The following is a 22,691-nucleotide window of genomic DNA, read 5'->3' as shown; positions in this document are numbered from 1 at the left end:
GGCTTGTGTCACCCTTTCAGGACTCGTGGTGTATTTTGGCTACGGCATCCGGCACAGCAAGGAAAACCAGCGGGAGAGGTCGGAGTTGACTGCCACACACTACGTGGTGTACCCCAGCAGCAGCCTGGAGGCAACGGTGCAGGCCGTGCAGCCCCCCAGCCAGGCACCAGCCAAGGAGCCCGGCCACACAGAGCAGCCCGCCAGTCCATGAGTACTGCTGGGGTCCTGCCCTCCCTCTCCCACCTCCTCAGGAGGCCGGAGGGGCTGGCAGCCCCTCTATCCAGGGCAGCTCAGGTTTGCAGGCCTGCCCATGCTGTGGGGTACTCAGGACCTCAGGACCTTAGCCCAGGTGCCGAGCTTCGAGTCTTTGGGAGTGGGCTGTGGCCAGCGCTGGTTTGGTGGACTCTGCCCAGCGCCTTCCAGTTTATGACTAACTCCAGCTACCTGGGTAGGTGGAGTAGGGCGGGCAGGGAAGAAGCCCGAACCCCAGGGACCCACAATAATAGCTGCTCGGCCAACCACGTGGCCTGCTGCTGTGTCCACTGTGGTGTTCTTTGTGTCAATGTGTCTTCACCTGCCCCTGGGAACCAGATGATTGTCCTCAATCCACAGCAAAGATGCCGAGGTTCCAGAAGGGGGACACGCTAGCCTTAGGACAGCACTGAGTCAGGGACATGGCCAGGCCTATGTCCCTGTGTCATGCCCTCAAGCCAGTGCCCTCTGCCCAGCTCAGAGGGGAGCAACACACACCAGGCACAGAGGGGTCCCTGACAGGTTGGGGCCGGGCTCCCTCCCAGGCTCCCCACATGTCCCCTTGGCGACTGAAACAGAGAGCAGAGCCTGGACCCCAAGGAGACTGCCTAGAAAGGGCGGTGGAGTTGTGGGGTTCCCTCAGTTTCCCAGGCCTCCCAGAGAGCAGGGCATGTCCTGAGGCCTGCCCCGGATGGAGAGGCCCCCTGCCCGGGCACACGCATCTCTCAGGCACAGGCCCACATGGCCCACATGGTCCGCTGGGTGTGCACCCACGTGCAGACTGAGGCAACAGCTGTTTCCAAGCCCAGGGCTGCCTGCAGCTTCCAGCGGCCTCTCTCCTTGCCGCCCCCTCAGGGCTTTGTGACTAAGGCTCGGGATGGGATACACGTGGGCAGGTGGGTGCACAAGTGTCTGGGCCTGCTCCAGGGACCTTCAGCCCACCTGGTGGTGGTGGGGCCCCATCCTTGGGGGTCCCCAGGCCCACCCTGCACCCCCCGTGGTCTCCCCAAGGCCATGCTCCATCTACCATAGATGCCTCCACCTCTCCATTTCTGCCTGTAAGGACCACACAGGAAGCCGCTGGCTTTGGCAGCTTTACTCCTCGACTCTCTGCAGCCTCAACATCACTTTCTCTGGGCCCCAAGGACAACCAGGGACACATGACCCCACTCCAATAACCAGGCCTAAGGGCCATGATCTCTCACCCCGGCCCTTCTGAACCCACCTTGCATGGACACTGCCCTGGGGTGAGAGGCAGCAGGGACCCCAAGGCTTTGCTGAGGCTTCAGGTGCCAGATGATTCCAGATGCTGTCCAGCCTGAGCCCCAGGCCTCCCTTCCCAGCCTGTCCCATGTCGCTCCACCAGCAAGCTGCAAGCACGGCCCTGCTCACCAGGGACCCATGAGGAGGCAGCCCCTTGTCTCCATGGGGTGGGTACCCCAAACCCTGCTCCTCCCTGGGACCCAGAGAGGGCTTGGCTCCTGCAGCCCCATCCCTCCCCTCCTGACCGTGGGGCCAGGACACGGGGAAATTCTCCAGCAGGCAGGACTCAGGCCCCCAGGGGGATTCCAGAGCCTGAACCAGGCCAGCTTGCTGGGGGTTCCATGTCCTCTATTAGGGACATTCTCTCCAGCCCCTGGGTTCCCCCTGGGGTTTTGGTCAGAGCGTGGTCCTCGTATAGGTGCCTCTGGCTGGGTGGGCAGGTGCCCAGACACGTTTTCGGGTTTGACCTTTGGCAGCTGAGACATATGTGTCCAGATATACAATCTCCCCACCCCATGGCTCCTAGGAAGCCTGGTGTGCAGGTTCCAGAGCGTTGAGCTGGTGTCACCAAGGAGACAGACAGAAGGTCCCAAAGGACCCCATGCCCACCAACTCAGCGCCTCCCCCCCCACCCCCCCACCCATCCCAGCCTTCCACAGTCCCAGGGCTGCCACCAGGATGGGGCTGGTGCTCATCAGCTGAGCAGGTATGGGCCCAAGGGGGTCCTATGCCCTTGCCTGGGGCCCTAGGGGGTTGGAGCATCTGCCCACCACACTCCACTCCATGGATGAGACCCAGTGCTGGGAGGGGCCCTGCCCTAGGAACCCAGCACAGCAGCTGCCACAGCTCCTTTTGTCAGGCTGCCTCTCCCTGGCCTTGGACTCTGGCTGCACAGACCCCAGTGAGGGGCAGCTGAGAGGGCAGGGGCTCTCCCTGTGAGGGGGCTGCGGCAGGGGGAGGAGGGCTGGGAGCCAGGCAGGGCCGGAGGCGACCACAGCCAGTGTGGTGGACAGCTGGAGAGCAGGGAGCTGCTTGGAACACTGGAGACGGAGCCTGGTAGAACGTCTCCAGCCCCAGCCCCAGGCGGAGCCCCACTGGGCCAGGGCCCTGCGTCTGTTCCCTGCAGTCTCTGCACAAAACTGGCTTCTGTCATCCCCAGGCAGCACCTGCCGAGGCTGGAGTTGGGGACGGACAGGCTGCCTGGGAGCTGAAGGGTGGAATTCTCCCCCCACCCCTGCCCTGGTCCTGCTAGAGCTTCATCCAAATCCCCAAGGCAGGGCCTCCACCCTTCCCACCCCCCAACTCCCAACCAGCAGAGAAAGGCTACAGGCCTCAGGAATGGGCCAGCGAGTGGGTGTCAGGGCCACCCTGCTGACAGCGTCCAGCTCCCAGCAGCAGCAGTGGGGGCAGGTGCCTGGCCCCCTCTAAGGCACCTGGGCAGCTGGATGTGGGGGTGGGGAAGCCACCTGTCTGCTCAGGGTTGGCAGTCCTCTTCGGGGCCTTGGCCTGCAGATGAAGACAGCAGATCAGGGCTCCAGCCACCATCCTCCAAAGTGTAGCCGAGGGTCCAGGCAGACTGGAAGCTCACCTCTTCATACTTGGTGCTCCAGTAGAAATGGGCTTCTCCATCCACGTACAACAGCAGCAGGTCACAGCAGAAGGTGATCTGGGAGAGGCAGGGCAGATCCATGGCCTGGCCAAACCTGCCGTTCCACTGCCTCCCCAGCCCTCACCCTGACACTGGATGTCAGCACAGGGGGCTCGGGGGGGCCCTTGGGGGGCACGTGCTTGCTGGCAGCCCGAGGGAGCCACGAAGTCAGACTCACCACACCCAGCCAGGCCGCTCCAGTGCCCAGAGTGATGGTTGTGGGGATGAGCCCGAACTTCCCTGCCTGAGAGAGACCTGGGCTGAGCCTCCCTGCCTGTGGCTGTTGTCCCCTCCTGCTCCTCACCCCTGCCCACCCCACCTGCCCAGGCCTGGCCCCTACCCGCCCAGTGACGAGGATGTCGAAGCGGATCCCGTAGAGTTTGAGCAGACTCCGGGCCTCCAAGCCTGAGGCCTCCCTCCAGTGAGTGGCTGTCCTGGGGCAGGAGAGAGTCCAGTGGCTGCTCTGCCCACTCCTGGGGGGGCTGGCCCTCACAGCCCTCATCTTACTCATCCACTGACTCCATCCACCCCAGCCTGAGTCCTAGGTCTCAGCCCTGTGTCACTGCTGAGAACACAGGGGACAAGCAAGCTGGGACCTGCCTTTCATAAGCTCCCTGCCTGCTGAGGGGATGGGGACAGAAGGGTCCCTAAAGAGACATGGGCAGTCGGGGTGGGGGAGGTGGGGCAGGCCCGGGGCTGTGGGGTCCAGAGAGGGGCACTCACTCTCCCCTGGGAACCAGGGAAGACTTCCTGCCGGGAGCCCCTCAGGCTGGATTCCCAGGGCTCAGGAAGGAGCTCCAGGCAGAGATGGAGGGTGGGGAGAGCGCAGAGGGGAGGGGAGCAGGGCGTGGGCGGCTCTAGCCCCATGTGATTGCAAAGGGCTGGGGGACCAGCGAAGCCAGGCCAGGCAGGGCCCAGCGGGCACCTGTAGGCCTGGTGGCTGTGTGCATGTCTGCATGAGGATGAGGAGGTGACATGAGGGGGCAGAAGGATGGGGGTTCTGCTTAGGAACCTCAAAGACATGACAATACATGCAAGGCAAGAGCCTTGAGTGCATCTTGGGTCAGAAAATAAAAAGATTTAGAACTATTATTGGCACAGCTGGGGAAATTTATATATTATTAGATCTATCTGCCAATGTTAAATTTCCTGAGTGTGACAAGAGGACAGTGGTCACCTGGGGAAGGTCCTCAGTCTCAAGACAGCATTGAAAGGGGTGAGTGTCTAGATATCTGCCAATTACTTTCAAATGGTTTCCTTTGAAATCTATCTAAATATATCCAGCTCACTCTAGAGAGGCAGAGAGAAAACAAATGGGGCAAAATGGTAAAAAAAAAAAAAAAAAAAAAAAACCTGGTGAACCCAGATGAAGTCTCTATGGGTTTTCATGGTACTGATCCTTGAAATTTTCTATAGATTCTTGTACTTTTTTAGATAAAACCTTAAGGGAAAAGTAACAAGAAAGCCCCTGTGCCGTGGAGGGAGGTGCTGGAGGCAGGGTGGAGTGGAGGAGGGGCTGGGGTGAGGGGTCCCAGCTGCAGCAGGGTGTGGGGATAGACGGGGTGGAGGCCAAAGGGCTCAGGAGGGAGGCTGGACGGAGCCTGTGCTGGGGGACCTGGAGCTGAGACCCTTCCTGCCCTGGGACCCCCTCACACACAGCAGAGCGTCCAGAGAGATGGGCCAGGCTGTGGTCTGTCCCGGGCACCAGAGGAGGACAGGTCGGGGAGGACCTGGCTGAGGAGCAGCGGGCGGGCAGTGGGGCTGCACCTGAAGTTGTAGCTCCTCTCCTGCAGCTGGAAGGAGTAGTGGGGCCGGCAGTCAGAGCCCACGGCGTCCAGGTCACAATCCCAGTGGACGTGGATGCCCACAGCACCGCCCTGCACACAGCGCATCACTGCTCCACCAGCACGCGGGCCTGGGACCCTCTCCCCATGGCCTCCCGCAATCCTGCCCCCACGGACCCACCAGCAATGCCAGGTCCTCAAAGACCCCTCCAGCCATGGCCACGAGGTCCCCGATGCGGAACACAGGGCAGTAGGGGCTGAAGCGTGGGTCGTAGCGGCAGCGCTTGAAATAGGTGGCATCCCACGTCTCCAAGGCATTGGACCTGAGCGGAGGTGAAGCTGGGGATCAGGCCAGGAGGGGACAAGGAGGATCTGGGCCAGCCAGGACCCACCGTGCTCACTTGGAGAAGTTGAACTTGCTGAAGGTGACAGTGTTTTTGATGAACAGGGTGAAGTTCTCAGCCTGGACCAGCAGGGGCTTCCTGCAGGTGGGGGAGGTAAGAGGCAGGCTCTGCTGCTCCTGAGACCCTGCCCTGGGTGTCAGGGACACTTACACAGGCACAGTGTCACTCTCCACAGGGCACCAGCCCCAGATCTCACAGGTCCTGTGGGTCCCATTGAAGATCACACACTGGCCCGTTTTTATGCCTTGAAAACACGAGACAAAGTCCAGGCCTCCAATCCCCATAGGGCCTGGGAAAGGAGTGGGCAGGGGGCTGCTGAGAAAGAAGAAACACAGAAGCACCACTGGGCCTGCATGAGGGAGCCACCCAGGGTCCCAGCCCAGTCCCCTGAACCCCCATCCCAGTGGAGACTCCAGAAGTAGGGCCCACAGTTACCGTGGCTATGTGTCCCCGTCTCCCCTTCAGGACAGTCCTCGTCAGACCAGCAGTTCGCCAGTGGGATGGAGGGGGCCTGAGGTGGTGAGAGAGCAGAGCTGTCCAGGCTCTGGAGGTGTCTCCCCTGCGTGACCCAGCCCTGCAGTCCCCAGGGACACTCCCCTGCTTAGTCCCCAGGTTCCCTGCGTTTGGGGCACATGGGAAAGCTGGAGGGTGCAGATAAAAGGAGGAGGTCAGAGGGGGAGGGCGAGCAGCCCCCCGGCCAGATAGGGGTGCAGCGCTGTCTCCCAAGGCGGAGCGAGACTCCTTCCCTCCTGACAGTTCTGTTCCTGGAGGGGGAGGGGCAGAAGTGACTCCTCGAGGCCCAGCTCCTCTGGTCCAATTCGGACAACCGAGTTGGGAAGGTGGAGGAACTTTAGGAGGGTGAGCTCATGCCAGGGTGGAGGTGCTGGCACCTTGGATGCCACACAAAGGATGGGACCCTCATCAGAGGGGCCTCTAGGGAAGTGGACCACACACACTGGCCAAGGGACCGCAGGCCAGTCCCGTCCCCGCCTGTTCTGCTGTAAACAGGGACGTTAGTGCCTGCACAGGGTCACGGAGTTCTGGGCATCAGCCAGGAGGGAATGAGGGCGAGTTCTCTGGGAGTCCCAGAACCTGGAGAGGAAGCACCCTCAAGCGTCAGGCACTAGCACAGACATGGCTCCGCCAGACGGAGGGTGGACGCCACTGTCCAGGGCCCCTAGCTCAGGGGCAGCTGGAAGAATGCAGTACCAGGGTGGCAGGAAGGGCTGGGGACTCAGAGAAGCCAAATGAGATGGTGGGACTTTGTGGGGGTGGGGCTGTGAGAAGTGGGCAGGGGACAGTGTGGGGCCACCTGCTCTGCCTCGCTGTCCCTAACTATGTCCTGAGTCTGCCCCTCCTCTCCACCTGGGCTGGGCCAACATCTCCTCTGACAAGACCCCATGGTGACCAGCACAGGCCCCACCTCTGCCCCCATCCACCTCCCTCCAGCAGCCTGCGTGGTCCATCCCAATGCACAGACGGTCGCACACCCCTCCACTGACCCCATCTGTGACTCTGCTGCTGCTGGATCCACTTTAGCTCCTGAGAGGGGCTCACAGGGCTTTGTGATCTAGGGCCCAGTCCAAACCTAGGGACAGCCCCACTCAGTGCAGGGAGCCCTGGAGGGGCCTCATCTCACACAGCTCGGGGCTTTTGCCCACGCAGCCCCCTCTGCCTGGACATCCTCAAGATCCCCCTCCAGCCTCACACCCTGCAGGAAACCCTTCCTGAGGCCCTGTGTTGGCTGACGTGCCTCCCTGGGTCTCCCAGCTGCAGCTTCTGCCCCCCTCGCAGGACGGCCACCTTGGCTGCGCTGTCTGTGCAGGAGCTCCGAGAGGTGGGGAGGGTGGAGTTTTGCAAGCCTGGTCTGGGGCAGGCTCAGCAGGTGTTCGCTGGAGGCTGTGACACTACAAGGACACAATGCATGTGCTGGGAGGGACCAGACGACCAGGCCCCTGAGAGGAGCTGGCAGGAACTCCGCTATTCTCAGGAAACCGGCTTGTGGGATCTGGTGGATCACTCAGCCCCGGCAGTTTCGAGGGAAGGGCCAGAAGCCCGGACATGGGCAAAGAGGATCACACGGATTCCAGAAAACACAGACTTGTGGCCCCAGCACAGTTGCAGGACAGTCTACAAACCGAACATTAACTAGACATCTCTGAGCATTTAGAAAGGGAAGGACGTCGTGTGTGTTTCTGAACGTCAGCACATCCTCTGTGCACATGCCTCACCTCGTTGTGGACGGGCCAACCAGGGACATGTGGCCACTGTGGTGGGACCAACGACCAGGACTCAGGGGACAGGGGCCCCCACAGTTACCCTCCAGCCCAGCAAGCAATTCAGTGTTGGACTCAATTAAAGAAAGGCGTCGCCATGGAGGCAGGCCTCCAGGGCTGTGTCCCGGGTCCCAGCTGTCACACAAAAGCCACAACTGGGGAACTTATAAAAATAGTTAGGATGGTAAATTTTATATTAATGTGTATTTTGGGTCAATAACAAAAATTGGAAACAAATCCACAGCTGGGGAGGAGAGGGAGTATGCTCTGCAACAGATGCTGGATCCCTGGTACGTCCTTAGGTGAGAGGAAAAGGTGAGATTTCAGGGAGAGTCTGTATTTCTGCACGAACGGGCAAGAATAGGGTGGGGCACTCTGGCTTGACCACAGTTGTAGTAAAAATACCCAGAGAACATAAGTGACCCTGCACTCCGCAAAAGAAGGAGTGTGCTGTGTTTGCCCACAAAACGGAAGCTGCCATGGGACCCATTAACAGAGGCTGGGCATAGGGAAGGAGAGGTGATCTTCCAGCTGAGCTCTTGCTATTAGAGCCCATCTAAGCATTGTGACCAGTTCTGAGAGTTACACTAACAACCTGGAGAGTGCCCAGAGGAGGGGCCAGGGTGGGGAGGGGCCTGGACACCTCACAGAGAACAAGAGTGGAAGGATCTGGAAGCAGACCTCTCAGGGGTGCAGAGTCCCATCACCCACAGGCTGGAGGCCTTGGGTCAGTGACTCAGGCTGGCTGAGCCTCAGTCTTCTCCTCTTAAATGGGGCCTGCAGTAATTCCTGCCAGGCAGGGTGCTTGTGAGACGAAATGAAATGATTCAGGAAAGGTTTCAGCTCAGAGCCTGGGCTACAGCAGCACACGCTGAGCCTCAGGCACCTGGGAAGGAGAAGGGGGGACACGGCTGTGACCCAGGGCTGCTGGAGGAACCAGGGACCCGCTGGGAGGCTCCCAGGCAGCCTTACCTCTGGGCATCTGCCCTGAACTTGTTCTGGCGTCACAAGGAAATTGGTCACCAAGAAGAACACGTTCTCTCCCTGGAAGGCAGGGGTCAGGGTTGGCCCCCTTGGCTCCTCGATGGGAGAGGCCAGAGGCTGGCAGCTGGGTTTGGGAGGGAAGGGGTCCTGCCCCATTGAGTCATCAACCCTGTGCCCCAGGACAACCCTGTGCATCTAGTGATGTGCGTTGAGGCAGAGATGGGAGGCTGTCTGGGTTTCTGGCCATTTCTGAGGCCCCTTCCATCTGTTTGAGGCAACTTTTTTTTCTCTATTCACTCTCATTCACTCAACCAGAATTCTCCATGAGCCTCCTGCTTCTAGGCACTGAGGATCCAGAGCTAAACTGGGCCGGGCACCCGCCCAGGCTAGTGGGGAGGTGGATCCTTCATTGCACGCATGGCCAGGGCCGGGGGCCGGGGGAGCAGGTGGTGAGCTCTGCCCAGGAAAAGGCAGGGGCTGTGGGGAAGGGTGGCTGGCACCGTGTGCTGCCCATGACAGTTCTGCACGTGTAGGGGGACGCACACCCAGGAAGGGGCGGGGAGGGCTGGGCAGAGGGCAGTGGGGGTGGCAGCGGTCAGGATCTGCAGGGACTTGGTGGCCACCATCACAGAAAGGGAGCCTCCAAGGGTGGCAAGCAAGGTCTGGCAGGTTCTGATGGAGTCACCTCTGAAAGCTCAGCCTGGCCTCTGCATGGAGCACACGTTGGGGCCCACAGGAAGATCACAGGGACAGTGGGGGCAGCAGGGAAACTGTCACAGATGGAATGGATGGGAGGGAGGGGCAGGGAGGTGTCGAGCAGGGTCCAGCTTTGGCCCTGGGGACATCATGACCTCACTGGATGAAAAGAGGCCCCCCTGGGAGAGGGAGACGGTTCCCTTGGACGAGGCAGGTGTGCACCAGGAGGCAGCTATGCTGGGGCAGGTGTCCCCAGGGTACAGTGTGGGCATCAGGAGAACAGAGGAAACGGGGGCTGTGGAGGATCTGGGTGGAGGGAGGAGGGGCTGGAAGGCAGGGTGGGGTGGGCAGAGGAGGAGCCAGCCCACAGGGCCCAGGGCAGGGAGGGAGCATTCAGGAGCTCCAGGCCCTGCCCCCACGCCCTCACCCCTCCCTCAAGCTCAAGCATTGAGCCCCCAAACCCTCCACTCTTCCCGATGCCCTTTTGTAAATGCAGTCCCTCTGGCCCGGCTCCCTGACTTGTCCCCTTGTCCACTTGGAAACCTCTGACATGTCCCCAAGAGCCTGTCCAGGGCCACTCCTCTGTCAGGCCCTTCCTGAGCCCGGCCCTGTGACAGTGCCAGCACCTCCTCTAGCATCACATGCCCCTCTTGCACACACTTGCTGCAGGTGTGTGATCAGAGGGTCAGTGCCTGTCAGTAGCACCCAGACACCCACCTGTGGTGGCTTCACGAAGTCGGCCACGTCCCACAGCCGGTTCCCCAGCTCCTTGATCTGAGTCACGGAAACCCCTTTGAGTTTGGTGATGACAGAAACCTGGGGGTCCAGGTCCTGCTCCTGGTAGCCTTTTTTGGCCAGGAGGGCCCACCTGGGGAGGAGGCGATGGGCAGTGTGTCCTGTCCCCCGCACACCACACGGTGAGCAGCAGCAGAGCTGGACCAGCCCACTCAGCCCCTACGCACCCTATAGGCTCCCAGTGCAACGTTCAGGCCCCACCTCTTCCCCAGCCTCATTTCCACCTAAACACCCTGCACAGGCCAGACGTTGCACCCACGCATCGGAGAGCCCTGCGCTCAGACTGAGCTGCCCACCTCCTCCCTCACCAGCCTCACCCTCCCCTGCCTCAGCCACACCAGCTCCTCCTCAAAGGCTCCCCTGACCCAGCACAGCTGGTGGCCTTTCTCAGGGACCTCAGGGCTGCAGCTCTCACAGGGGTCAGGGACTACCTCCTGCCCTCCCAGGGCCTCCTGGGCAGGGCGAGACCATCCTGCTCTGTGCCCAGAGCCCAGCACGGGGCTGGGGACAAGGCCCAGGAAAGGGAGCAGTTGGGCACACAGGAGGACACAAGCACATGGCTCGCTCTTGTCCCTGCTGGTCTCTAGACAGAGGGAGATCCTTCCTTCTGCCCCTCCCCTGTCCAACATGCCCCCTCCACCACCACCAGCCCGGCTCCTGGAGAGTCAGACCCCCAACCCTCAGCCCAACAGGACCAGTCAGGGTCCCTCCAGCCAACCCGCCCAGGAGCCATTCTCTTACCCCACCATGTAGACCAGGACCCCGAGCTGCAGCAGCCTCTGCAGGGCGCCCACCCGCCAGTTCTTGGTCATCACATACTTCTCAGTTTTGTAATCCAGAAGCCCCCAGCCTGTCCAGGCCCCTGAGGAGCCCATGCTCTCAGCTCCTGCTGGCTGCTGGGGAGTGTGAGTCAGCACAGCTGCTGCAGCCCCAGCTGAACAGGAGGCAAATCAGGTGCCCAGGCCAGCAGCCGTTAAAGGGACACTTCCACTGGGGGCAGAATCCAGCCCCACCCCAGCCCTGGGCTCAGTCCCAACCCCCAGCTGCTCTGGGCCTCCCTTCCTCCCCACACTCCCTCTGCTGGGCCCTGGGGCACCGACAGGAGCAGCCCCTCTCCCCTGTCCTTTGACCTCACTTCCTGGAGGGGGGGGGGTGAGGGAATGACAGGGTTATAGGTACTTTGAGACGGTGGCATGGGGTCTGCAGGAGCTCAGAGGAGGGGCCAAGGAAAGCTTCAGGAAGAAGGACCCTCTGAGCTGACACTGCAGATTCTGAAGTTCAACAAGCGAAGCTGGCGAGGGATGTTCCTGGAGGAGGAAGCCGCACATCCGACGCTAGAGCAGGAGAGAGAACTGGGACCCACAGAGAGAGAGCGTGACTCTGGCTCCAGAGAGGAGGGTGGCTGGCTCTGCAAGGTCCCCCAGGCCCTCCTGTGCGACGCCCGGTAGACCTGCCCCACCCGCAAGCGCAGGGACTAAGCACAGCTCTGGAGTCAGGCAGGGTCCTCAGTCCGCGGAAGCGGGGCGCTGCTGGAACCATGCGGACTGCAGGGGGAACAAGCGCCGGCAAGGCGCCCAGGCCTGCGCCTGGCCCGTGGCGCGCGCCCTTCTGCACCCTGGCCAGGAGCGGGCTCAAGGTCAGCGCACGCCAGCGGCGGTGTCTGCAGCGACCAACAGCCCGGGGTAGCCCAGGCGACCGAGGAGCGCGTCTCTACTGGCTGCGGGGGGCGCCTGTCCGCTGCCCTCCAGGCTCGATTGGTCCATGCGGCCGGTGGGTCCGCCCACATCCCAGGCCGCGCTCTAAGTGCCACTTGGTTCAGTCCCAGCCCCAGTGCGCGCGACTGCGAAATGGGCGGAACCATGAGGGGTCCCTGCGAGAGGTCTGTGGGGAGGGAAGAGCGGGAGGAAGAGGCGGCGGCCGCTGGGCAACCTGCAGGGGTCCCGGAGGCCGAGGGGGATTTCGACGCCGGTTTGGACTCCGACCTTCAGACAGGAGGTGCCCGGGCGGGGGTTCAGGTCTGTCTCCTCACCTTGGAGGCTTCTAGGTGAGCGTGGAGAGAGCAGGCTGGGGCCGAGGGGGCAGGGTACCCATGTCCAGCAGAGAGCACATCCCTCCGTGGGACACCTGCAGGGCAGCCGGCAGCCCCTCCAGCCCTGTGCCCTCCAGGAAAGCTCTTGGCAGCATTAGTTGTTCCACCATCAGAACACGCTTCCAGAATGATGGTAAAATGCAAAAACTCAGCCAAACAGGCTAAGGAGGGGTGTCCCACCACTTCCTTCAATGAGATCAGGGCTGGGTTTTGCCAACCCACAGGAGAAACTAAACTAACGAATGTATTAAATTTAGAGTTATTTCAGTGTTGTGCCCTATAAAATGTTCATAAAACATACGTGGTCTGCGATGCAATAGAAAAGACACAGCACGCACTTTGCTGTCAGACAGGTGGGTCCTAAGCCTGGCTCTGCTGGGATCAGCTACTTCTAGCTATGTGACTTTGAGGAAAGAACTTGCTTTCTCTGAGCCTCAGTGTCCTCATCTGTATACGGGGCAGGAGTCCCTGTTAGCACAGGAAGAAATGCCTCTAGAGGGGAAACGGGCTGGGGAGTGACAGAGGGCAGGGGAGGAGGCAGACGGTGGTGCCTGGGGAGGGAGCCACACTTAGCCCCTGTCTCCTATCAGGCACCGTGGGCTTGGAGAGCTGGTCAAAGGACACCATCTCCTTGAGGTCCACCGGGGCCCACACCATCGTGCCTGCCTCCTGCTTTCTATGCCAGGGAAGTGCCCCAGAGCTGAACCTGAGACACTGTGGCCTGGGGCCTCAGGTACCCCTGGAGGGACCCTGGGCCAGGCTTGGAGGGGAGGACCTGGGAGGCAGCAGCCATGGGAGTGGCCCTCCCTGAGCCCATCGCACACATTCCCCAGCCTTGCTCTGTGACAGGTATGTCCCATCCCCCACATCTGGGTGGCAGATGGGATCCAGGCTGTGACTGAGATCACTATAAGGGCTGGGGATCCCCACTAATGCACTTGGGGGTCAGAGAAGGCTCCAGGAGGTCTGGTGGAGCCTAGACAGAGAAGCAGGAGTCCCCTGGGCCTGTGGGAAGGGGAGGGCCTTCCAGGTGGAGGGCATCGAGTGGGTGGAGCCCTGGGAACAGGAACCAGGGTAGTGAGCAGCTATGTATGAGGCCTTCAGCCCTGGGGAGGACCAGGCCCTCAGGCCCCTCTCTGTCCCAGGGGGCCCAGGCTCTGGCTTCCACGCTGACCTCCAATCCCTGTGTCAAGTGGCTGGACCTTCGGGACATTGGGCTGTGTGAGGCTGGCACAGAGGCCCTGGCAGGTGCCCTGAGCAGAAGCAGCAGCATCTGTGGGAGGTGCCCAGCCTGGGACATGTGGGCAGACTTTCTGAGCGATGTGGGCTCCCCACAGCCGGGTCTTTCCCCATGGACCTGCTGGTGTTGCTGGGGGAGGGGCCTCAGAACAGGATGGGGGAGTGGGGTGGAGTTAGACCCACTGTGGTGCACCCAACACTGGATGCCACTCCCTTCCTGACCTGTCCCACCCCTCCACCAGCGCCCCCTGCATGTGGTGGCCTCCCAGTGCCTGGATGCAGGGTGGGAGGGTCCTTCCACACAGAGAGATGGGGCTGGCAGTGCGAGAGGAGGGAGGGCTGGGTGGGAGTTTGATGGGGCTGGATCCAAATGCCATCTCTGCCAAAGAAAAGCAGGGTGACCCTGGGCCAGCAGCTCAACCTCGCCGAGCCTCAGTCTCCAATCTGTGAAATGGACCCAACAATGCCACTCAGCCCTCGGGGTTGTGATGAGCATTAAATGCTCAGCAGAGTGTCTGCCCTTGTATGTGCTCCTTGCATGGCCCCTTGGGCTGTCACTGCCAGTCCCCAGAGATGTGGCAGTGGGGGCTCCGGTGGGGGTTGTATTGCTGCCAGGCATGAGTCATCAATGGGCTGTTGTTTCATCCCAGCATCCTCCATAGCACCTCAAAGGAGGTGGCTTTAACCCCTTGACAAAGTAGCTTGTGGACACATGGGGTGGGGTGGGGTATCCAGCCAATGGGTTGCAGAGTCACCATGCAACCCCAGGACAGTCCGCCTGCAAAGCCCCTTTCACTGCCTCAGGCCTGGAGTTTGGAGGATGGAGGAAGGTAGAGGAGGGCAGTGCCTGACTTGGACCCCACTGACTGAGGAGGGGTGCTGGCCCCCAGATGTGGACCTGTCGGAGAACCAGCTGGGAGCAGTGGGCGCCCAGGCTGTGTGTGCCGCCCTCACAGTGACCCCAGCCATGCAGAGGGTACAGCTGGCAGGGAACGGCCTGGAGGAGCAGGTGGCCCAGTACCTTGCTGAGCTCCTGCTGGCCCCCACGGGCCTGAAACCCCTGGACCTGAGCTACAGCAAGCTGAGTGACCAAGCAGATCCCATCCGGCCTGGGCCACCATGGGGCCCGTCTTCCTGGGGCAGGTGTGGGTGGAGGTTGGCAGGACCACTCTGAGCATCCGTGCTCTGGCCCCTCTCCCCACGTCCCACCTAGGCCTGCCCCTTGCCCACTCCTTCCACACAGAACTCTTACTCCTCGCTGGATGTCTCATTGCCTGCAGCTACCTGTGCTGGGTGCTGACTTAGCCACTAGGGACGCAGCATGAACAAAACAGAGGTCCTGGCCTCAGGGAACACGTATTAACAAGGTCATGCGCCATAATTACTGGTGCTACAGAGAAACAAACAGGGCGTAATTCCAGAGAAGAATAGGGATCCCTGCTTAGTGGGGTGGCCAGGGTGGCCTCTGTGAGGAGGTGACATTGAAGCTGAAATGTACTGGGTGGGAAGAATCAGCCATGGCAGGACCAGAGGGAGTGCATTTCAAGCAGAACCGTGAACACAGAGGCCTATTTCTTAGACTGATGGCCACTAGTGTGACTGGGCTATTGGGCCAGGGGAGAGTGGCCAGGTTGTGGTGGAGAGGCAACAGGGGGTTGCGGGACGACAAATCACGGCAAAAGGAATGAAGACTTTATTCCGAGTTGGTGGAAGACATCAGTGGGATTCCTTGATCTCACTACTTTCTCTTGTGCCCCAGGGTCTTTGCATGGGCTGTTTGCATTGGGCAGGGAGTCTGCGCTCTGTTCTCAGGGAGGGCGCCCCTCCTGCAGGGAGCTCTCCGCGGTGCTGAAAGTGCCCGCCCAGGCGCGTCAGACCCCGCGGGCTGGCTCAGCGCTCTGCCCAGTCAGCGCATCTGTTTTCCTCTCTGCCTTTCTTTAGACTCGCTTTCCTAGAACTGTGCTGGGACCATGGAGAGGGGTCAAAGTCAGGTCCCTGAGGGCCCCTGGGCTGGTAGGAGAGACTGGCCAGGCAGACAGGTCTGACGGCCAGAGCCTGGAAGGAGGGAAACACGGTGGACATGGTGCCCGAGGCTGCCCAGCCCAGCCAGGTGGGCAAGGCTTCCTGACACCGTGACCCCAGGTTAGAAGGAGGAGGAGCTGTTAGCCAGGTCGAGAAGGGGGTCAACAGTTCCACACATGGGGACAGCCCGGGGGCATGTTGGTCCCTGCACTTTTGAGAACTGGATGCAGGTCAGACTGGCTGGGTGCTAACGGAGTGGGGAGCAGGGTGGGTGGGTGGGTGGGGCTTCTGCCCAGGTTACATGAACGTCTCTCAGGGTTTCTTCACCCCACACAGGCCCCACTTTCCTTTCTCTACCACCCCTGCCTCCTCCCACCACAGCTGTGCTGGCCTTGTCACTTCTTGCCTATAAACTATGGCACAAGCCTCTCAATAGTCCCCTGGCCTTTTGTCTCTGCCTCTGCCGACCCCAGTCCATGCCCTACACCCGCTGCTAAGGAGTCCAGCCTTGTCACTTCTTAAAGCCCTCCCTGCCTCCTCACCACTGATAGGGCAGTGCAAACTCCCTTGTCCTATCCTTGAAGTCTCTCAGCATCTTTCGAGTGCCCATCGCTCCTATCTCATTTTACTGGCTTCCCCCCACCTGCCACCAGCGCCAGGCCTGTGTGCATTTCTGCAAGTGCCCCGTGCTCCCTTGGCCTCCACACACTTGCTCTTTCCTGTGTCTGCTCTCCACTATGTGTGCACACGTGCATGAGGACTCCCTCTCTTCAAGGTTATCTCCTCAGTCCTCACTTTCCTGACCCCCACGGCAGGGTTAGCATCCACTCTGTTCCCACGCCTCCCTGTTGTAGTCTAGAATAGCTCACATCCCATTAATTTGTATTATTGTCTCCCCCATTAAATATGAAACCCCTGAGGGCAAGCAGGCCCATGTTGGGGTCAGCTCCATGACCGTCATGCCCAGCAGAGACCCTGGCACACAGCGGGCATCAGCATCATTTTCTGAAGCAGTAAACAGTCAATAAGAAAGTCTCTCTTGGTGTTTCTGAAGGGTGGACACTTGGACCAGCCCTGGCAGAAAACACAGGACTCACCGAGCTTGACATGAGCTGGAATCACCTTCGAGGCCCAGGAGCCATGGCCTTTGCCAGGGGACTGGAGGTAAGAGGCCCCCACCTGTCGGCCCCTCCTGCCTGTCTTTTGGGGACAGGTCACCCAGGGGCCAGCTCCCTGTCTTTGCAGCTCTTCAGAAATGAACCTTGGATCTTTTCATCAGAGCTTCAAGAATATTTCTTTAAGTGACTTTAGTTTTCCCAGCTCCCCTTAATGACAACAATGTCCTCTCCCCCTGTGCCCACTCTCACATCACTTACTGAGGGGTCCAAAGATTATTGTCACACCCTTCCCCAGATGTCACAGACACTCAGCTGGTGGGGACATGGTGCAGTCTGGTGACACATGCTCACTGTTGGGCATATGCAGATGCTTCCTGAGATGACACCCTGGCACCCTTGGGTCCCAGCATACTCTCCCACTGCCCACCTACTCCCTTGGATGTGGTGGCTTCTAGGCCTCAGGAGTGGGTGGCTCCAGCCCCTGCCAGGGTGGCACAAGACACCTGCAGTGCACCTGGTGCCAGCTCCCTGTGTGGGTCCCCCTCAAGGAATGGCAGCCATTGCCTTCCCCTCTGACAGGGGCTGGCCTGGGCTCCTGCACACAAGGTGGCAGGTCAGGCTCTGTCTTCCTAGCACATCCACGAGCTCCAGCCTTCTTCCCACCACAGCCCCCCAGCAGCCTTTCACTGGAGCCCCTCTGGGCCCCTGGGCTGCTCTGTGCCTCAAAGGCCCTGCCCTTGAGAGGCCCCCAAGTGGGCATGGGGGCTGATCGCTGTGTCTCTGGGGCCTGCAGCTGCGTGGCAGCCCCCCAGGCCCTGAGAGTCACTCACATTCACACCCCTCTCTCTGCTGGGCTTCCAGGGGTTCGGCTAGACTTCTCACCACCAGCCAAGACACAAGACCTGTCCCCAAAAGACAGGCAGGAGGGGCCGACAGGTGGGGGCCTCTTACCTCCAGTCCCCTGGCAAAGGCCATGGCTCCTGGGCCTCGAAGGTGATTCCAGCTCATGTCAAGCTCGGTGAGTCCTGAACTCTGCCCTTCTGCACTCAGTCCATGCTCTTTGCACCTTTGGCCTCCTGGGCTCCAAGGCTATGGCCCCTGACTTTCACCACTGTCACCAATGGTCCCAAGGCTTCACTCTTTTGCATTTCAGGCAAACATCTTCCTGAGAGTCCTGGACATCTCATACAATGGCCTTGGAGATCCTGGAGACTTTGTGGTGGGTGAGGCACTTAAGACCAACAATGTATTGGAGGAACTTGACATGAGGCGAGGAGCATTGCATACCCCCTGTGTCATAGTCTCAGGGCTCATAGCCACCCCAGGGACCAGGGGCTCTATGATCTTGCTGCTGTTCACCACTTTAATTCCCAAAACTACCACAGTCTACCCATGATGGGGCCTGAGCTGCAATCTGAGAGCGCCCAGCTCCGTCCTTCTCACTCGAGTTCATCATTTGAACATTGGGGCTTGTGATTCCCACAGCACAGGTTGGGGCTTGGAATTGCACACGTGTGTGTGAAGCATCTTCAGAGAGCCTGGTGCAGGGCGGGTGCTCACATGCTCTGCTCAGCTCATGGCAGCTAGGGGCCTGCTGTGTGTGGGCTGCTCCTCCAGGCCCAGACAGGGAACCAGAGCAGGGGCCACAAGCCAGAAGGGAAGGAAAGAGGCAGAGGCCTGACAGGTCATGGCTGCCGGGGTGAGCAGGGCCTGCCCGCTGCAATCTTGCCCACCTTTGCTCCCCATGGAAGGAGCCAAGGCCAGAGGAGGCCCCAAGAGATGCTTAAATTTGATGCCAGAGCTGGGGTCTGAGGAGTCAGAGAGAAGTGGGACTGGCTTCAGGACAAAGTGGCCAAGAGCGATGCTGAGGCCTGGAGTTCAGGTCCAACAGGAGGAGGAGGAAGAGGGTGTGGGGAGGGAGCTGAGTGGTTTTCCTGAACACCGCTGTCAGGGTGATAGGGACAGGGTGCCAGCTGGAGCACAACACATGGGAACTGAGCTCTGAGGACCAGGGAGCAGCAGCTGGTCTCCACCAGGGGGGTCACTCTAGGCGTGTTTTCTGGGTGATCTCTTCAACAATTGGGGCCTCCAATGAAGCAGGGTCATTATCCAGCTTTTACTCACTGACCTGCCCAGGGTCCCCAGCGTGTTTGTGGAGCTGGAATGTGACTCCTGACCCAGTGATGGACCAGCAGCTCCAGCTGGGACCCTGGGGAGATCTGTGTGCAAGGCAGCACCATGCTCATGTCTTTCTGTTGCAGCAACAACCACATCTGCAGTGGGAGCCCTGAGCCCGGGCCTGGGCATCCAGGTCAACCAGACACTGAGGACTCCTGTTGAGAGTGCTGACCTGATGGGGGAGGCCCCAGCACAGACCTGCCTGTGCCTATCCACACAGATCCCTTCTCTGTCACATCTCCCCACCCCAGTGGCAGCAGGGTGCAGTTTCCAGAGCCCTGATTGGGAGGGGGCCTCCTGGCTTCTCCTTGTGACCACTTCTTCCCTTTGCCCACCTCTGGCCTTGCCCATGCACTTCTGCAGACTCCTCCCCTCCATCCTTCCCTCCCAGCTGTCCTCCCTCCTCCTCAGCCCACTGGAGAGCTGCTCTGCTGTGATGGCTGGGGCACACTCGCTTCCCCTTCATCTTCTCTCATTCTTCCTCTGGCCTTGCTGGACACAGGCTCAGACCTACCTGAGGCCTTGTGTGCACAGTATAGGTTCCTTCCTGCAGGGTTGCCAATGGGGAGGGAGGGGCTGAGCAGGGCTGAGAGCAGAAGACAGAGAAGGGAGGGTGCAACAGAGGATGGAGCAGGCCCACAGGGACCACTCTGCCAACAGCATGTGCTCAGAGGACACTACAACCAGCTCCAGGGGATCCAGCCCTGCCTGGCCCTCAGCTCCCTCAACTGGCAGAGGCGCCCCCTGCAGCACCCCATCCCCAGCCTGAGGCTCACCCCTCTGCGGCCCTTGGCTGGAACCCAGACCTCTCTGGAACCCCATTTCCAGCCACCTGCTGGACGGTCCCCCAGAGGGCCCATAGGGGTATTAGATTCTGAAAGTCCAACCTGGATGCACCATATCCCTCTAAGGGCTGCCTCCTCCCCATCATAAGCTGAGCCCAGCACTTGTCTCCCTTTCCTACATCTCCCCTCCTCCATCTCACCTCCTACAGAGAGCTCAGGCTGCCTGCTCCTCCTTCTCACTCCCCTCCTCCAGGCCTGTGCTCCTGCTACTTCCTCCTCTCTGGCGCTTCCTGCCCACCTGCTCCCAGGTGATCTTTCTACACCAGAAACAAGCCCATGTCCCTTCTGCTTTAAACCTGTCAGCAGCCCCCTCTGGATGAATCCAGGCTTAGCAGTGTGTCATTCACAGCACGCCCTCGGGATCTGGGCTCTGCCAACCCCCCTCTTCCCTCCTGCTCTGAAATCCATCCTCTCCCTCCAAGCTGCCTGGAAGTCTCCGTGCACACGGGGCAGTTTCTCCCTCTGTGTTGCTCCCGCTGCTCTTCTTGCTGAAATGCCCAGCTCCGCCCACCTCACCTGCAGAGCTCAGCTCAGTGGCTCAATCCCCATCCAACCTTTACCCCCAGGAGAGCTGGTGCACACTCTCTCCTTGGACATATCACGCTGCACTTTTATGATGTTCCTTTTCCTCTACTCCCCCAGTGGGTGGTCCGTTTACGGGCAGGAGTCTGTCTCGTGTGTCTGTCTTTGTCCCCTGCACTGAGCCAGGCACTGGGTGGGCACTCAGCCAGCATCCACTCCTTTCCTCTCTCCCGGCCCTGCAGCCTCACCCAGGGCATTCTGTCCCATGGAGACATTTCTGAGCAGAGGCGGTGGGGCGGTCCTCGGCCATGTCAGCAGAGAAGAGGAGTCCTTGCTTCCCTCTCACGCTGCTCTCCCGGCCTCCCTGGGCTCAGCTGCTCTCAGTGTCCTGCGTGTGTTTCTTAGGTGTCTGCTTTCGTGTTCTCCAGTCTGTGCAGGGGGACCCAGTGTCTGCCCTGGAACTGCTGGATTTCTCTGTGAGGGCTTTTCCTAAACCCCACCTCAGTCCTCCCAGCAGCCCTGTGAGGCCTCATTTAAGGGAGGGAGTGGGAATTGGAGGACTAGTGTCCTGCCCAGATGCATGGCATGGCCAAGACCACGTTCCAGCCCAGGCCTGAACGTGGGTCTTGACGCCCCTCCAGCCCCACTCCTGCTCCTGACTGGGGTGCCGCCCTGGCCTCACCTCAGACCCCTGCCTGGGTTCTTCACCAGCTGAGAGAATAGCTGCCTCAGGGTCACAATGCTCCCTGTTCACTGATGTTTGGATTTGCAGGTCCAGCACTCGCAAGGCGGCCCCTCCCCCACCCGCACTGCCTGAAGGGGGATCCTGGTCCTGGAAGAGTCACTGTGCGGGTGTGAGGGAGATCAGGATCCCTTTCACTCAATTTTGCCTTTTTTTTTTTTTTAAAGATTTTATTTTTTCCTTTTTCTCCCCAAAGCCCTCCGGTACATAGTTGTATATTCTTTGTTGTGGGTCCTTCTAGTTGTGGCATGTGGGACGCTGCCTCAGCGTGGTTTGATGAGCAGTGCCATGTCCGTGCCCAGGATTCGAACCAACGAAACACTGGGCCACCTGCGGCGGAGTGTGCGAACTTAACCACTCGGCCACGGGGCCAGCCCCAATTTTGCCTTTTTAATGTAGAAAAAATGTCATTCTTTTCCAAGGCAGTTAAACACTAAGGAGAGAACCCCAAATACGAATTATTAAAAGAAAGTCTAGTCCCAAATCACTGCTCATTCCAACCCTGATTCACTTCAGTCCAGACCTGAGTCAAAGCCTCTCCAGAGACCTGTCTTCACAGCTCCAACCCTCAGGCTCGGGACACCTGGTGTTGAACGTCGTTGTTCCCTTCTCCCTTCTCCCTGCCTCGTCTCTACGGTTCCACAGCCAGAGATGAGCTTGCCTTGACCATGTCCCTCTGCTCTGAGAAGGCCGCTCAGCACTGGACTCCATCATTCTAACACAAACGGAATACGTGAAATTGTCCTGCAACAGTACATGCTTGTTCAATACGATGTACGGTTACTGTCAGAAGCGTTAGTATAGTGGAAATCCTATAGGGTTTGGAATCAGACATTGGATCTTGGATTCTGGATCAGAGATCAGCTCTAGTCTAGATACAATGTTCTGTTTCCTGTTCCTTCACTGTTGTCATTAGTCTAATCTGCCTAGCCCAGATTGTATCCTCACCTTCAAGGGAAATCCTTCTGAATCCTTACAGTTCATGTAAAACCCTTCCCAGGACTCAGCCTTGTGTCCATGTGAAATGGGGCTAGTACCTTCCTGCCAGGGTCACTGTGAGACGGGATGAGATGACAGACCCTACAGAAAGGGCCTGTGCAGAGACAGACTCAGTGCTGGTTCTCTTCCTCCAACCTCTCTGGTTTTCATTTCCTGTTGAGGAACAATATTTATGCTGCAAAGTGCACATGGATTAAGGGCAGAGTCCAGTGAATTTTCACAAACAGCATAGACCTATGTAATCAGCTCCCTGAAGCCCCCTGGAGCCCCTGCCCTTCTCTATTTTAAGTTTGGGGAGTAATGACATTGTTACCCATAGGAGAGAAGCTGTCCTAAGGAGCTTCTTTGACGCCCTGTGTGGGTAAAAGAAGTCAAGTTCTCAGAAAGTGACAATGTGCTGCCTGGTCCTGGGTCTCTCCTCAGGATGTCCAGGTGAGCAGAGAGTTTGATGACCTCGCCAGCTCAGTGAAGGTCACTCTTCCAGGGCTTTGCAGAAAGACTGCTGCCCGCAGAGTGGAGCACAGAACAGAGTTGCTGCCAGCCTTCAGCCCGTCCCCACCAGCGTCTGCCCCTAAATGACCGTGGAGTGTGGCTTCCTCATCTTCCATCGGCCACTTCAACTTCCATGTGGAAGGTTCTGGACCTCACCATGCCTTGTTACCACCTGAGTCTGCACTGAGTCCCCATGTCAACTAGGGGGAAGTCCTACAGAGCTGGTCTTCACGATGACACAGACACCTGTACCCTCCTCAGCCCCCACGGTCCCTGCACTAGCCTGGGCCTCCTGCTGCTCTCACTCATTTGGTGAATTCACTCATGAGTGAATTATATGATA

The 22,691-nt window shown here is 59.6% G+C and overlaps 3 protein-coding genes across 23 annotated transcripts in view; 2 read left to right on the top strand and 1 right to left on the bottom strand.

Moving 5' to 3' along the window:
• LOC103542912 (cationic amino acid transporter 4-like) overlaps positions 1-4,263 on the top strand; it is a 43,947-nt gene extending 39,684 nt beyond the window's left edge. For 13 of the 14 annotated variants that reach the window (XM_070626783.1, XM_070626789.1, XM_070626781.1 and 10 more), the window contains one exon: positions 21-525. In XM_070626783.1, the coding sequence (XP_070482884.1) occupies positions 21-211 (191 nt within the window). In that variant the 3' untranslated portion in view covers positions 212-525. Of the gene's footprint in view, positions 1-20 lie in introns of all 14 variants that reach the window. The other variant, XM_070626788.1, reaches the window with a different exon arrangement.
• P2RX6 (purinergic receptor P2X 6) lies at positions 1,334-11,748 on the bottom strand. Of its 8 annotated transcripts, XM_070626799.1 has the most exons (13): positions 10,844-11,712; positions 10,025-10,175; positions 8,600-8,671; positions 5,787-5,862; positions 5,502-5,595; positions 5,349-5,429; positions 5,129-5,270; positions 4,931-5,040; positions 3,504-3,597; positions 3,342-3,407; positions 3,104-3,181; positions 2,990-3,021; positions 2,781-2,948 (listed from the first exon to the last, which is right to left on the bottom strand). In XM_070626799.1, exons 1-13 carry the CDS (start codon positions 10,975-10,977, stop codon positions 2,873-2,875), a joined length of 1,206 nt encoding a protein of 401 aa, XP_070482900.1. In that variant the 5' UTR covers positions 10,978-11,712; the 3' UTR covers positions 2,781-2,872. The 8 variants fall into 8 exon arrangements, 6 of the variants coding, with proteins under 6 accessions (XP_070482896.1, XP_070482895.1, XP_070482897.1 ...); XR_011541749.1 differs by having other exon boundaries at positions 1,334-3,021; positions 3,504-3,592; XR_011541748.1 differs by having other exon boundaries at positions 1,334-3,021; positions 3,504-3,592; positions 5,502-5,640; positions 10,844-11,115.
• Positions 11,739-22,559, top strand: LOC103542915 (leucine-rich repeat-containing protein 74B-like). Its single transcript, XM_008509838.2, has 9 exons — positions 11,739-12,097; positions 12,782-12,924; positions 13,337-13,466; positions 14,321-14,525; positions 16,505-16,616; positions 17,724-17,848; positions 18,839-18,905; positions 20,490-20,591; positions 22,280-22,559. The coding sequence occupies exons 1-9, from the start codon at positions 11,950-11,952 to the stop codon at positions 22,433-22,435; spliced, it is 1,188 nt and encodes a 395-aa protein (XP_008508060.2). The 5' UTR covers positions 11,739-11,949; the 3' UTR covers positions 22,436-22,559.
• Positions 22,560-22,691: the final 132 nt, after the last annotated feature.

The sequence above is a fragment of the Equus przewalskii genome, chromosome 7, assembly GCF_037783145.1.
Source record: "Equus przewalskii isolate Varuska chromosome 7, EquPr2, whole genome shotgun sequence".
NCBI lineage: Eukaryota > Metazoa > Chordata > Mammalia > Perissodactyla > Equidae > Equus > Equus przewalskii.
The sequence above is the reverse complement of the archived record's forward strand: the minus strand, read 5'-3'. Positions and strand labels throughout refer to the sequence as shown.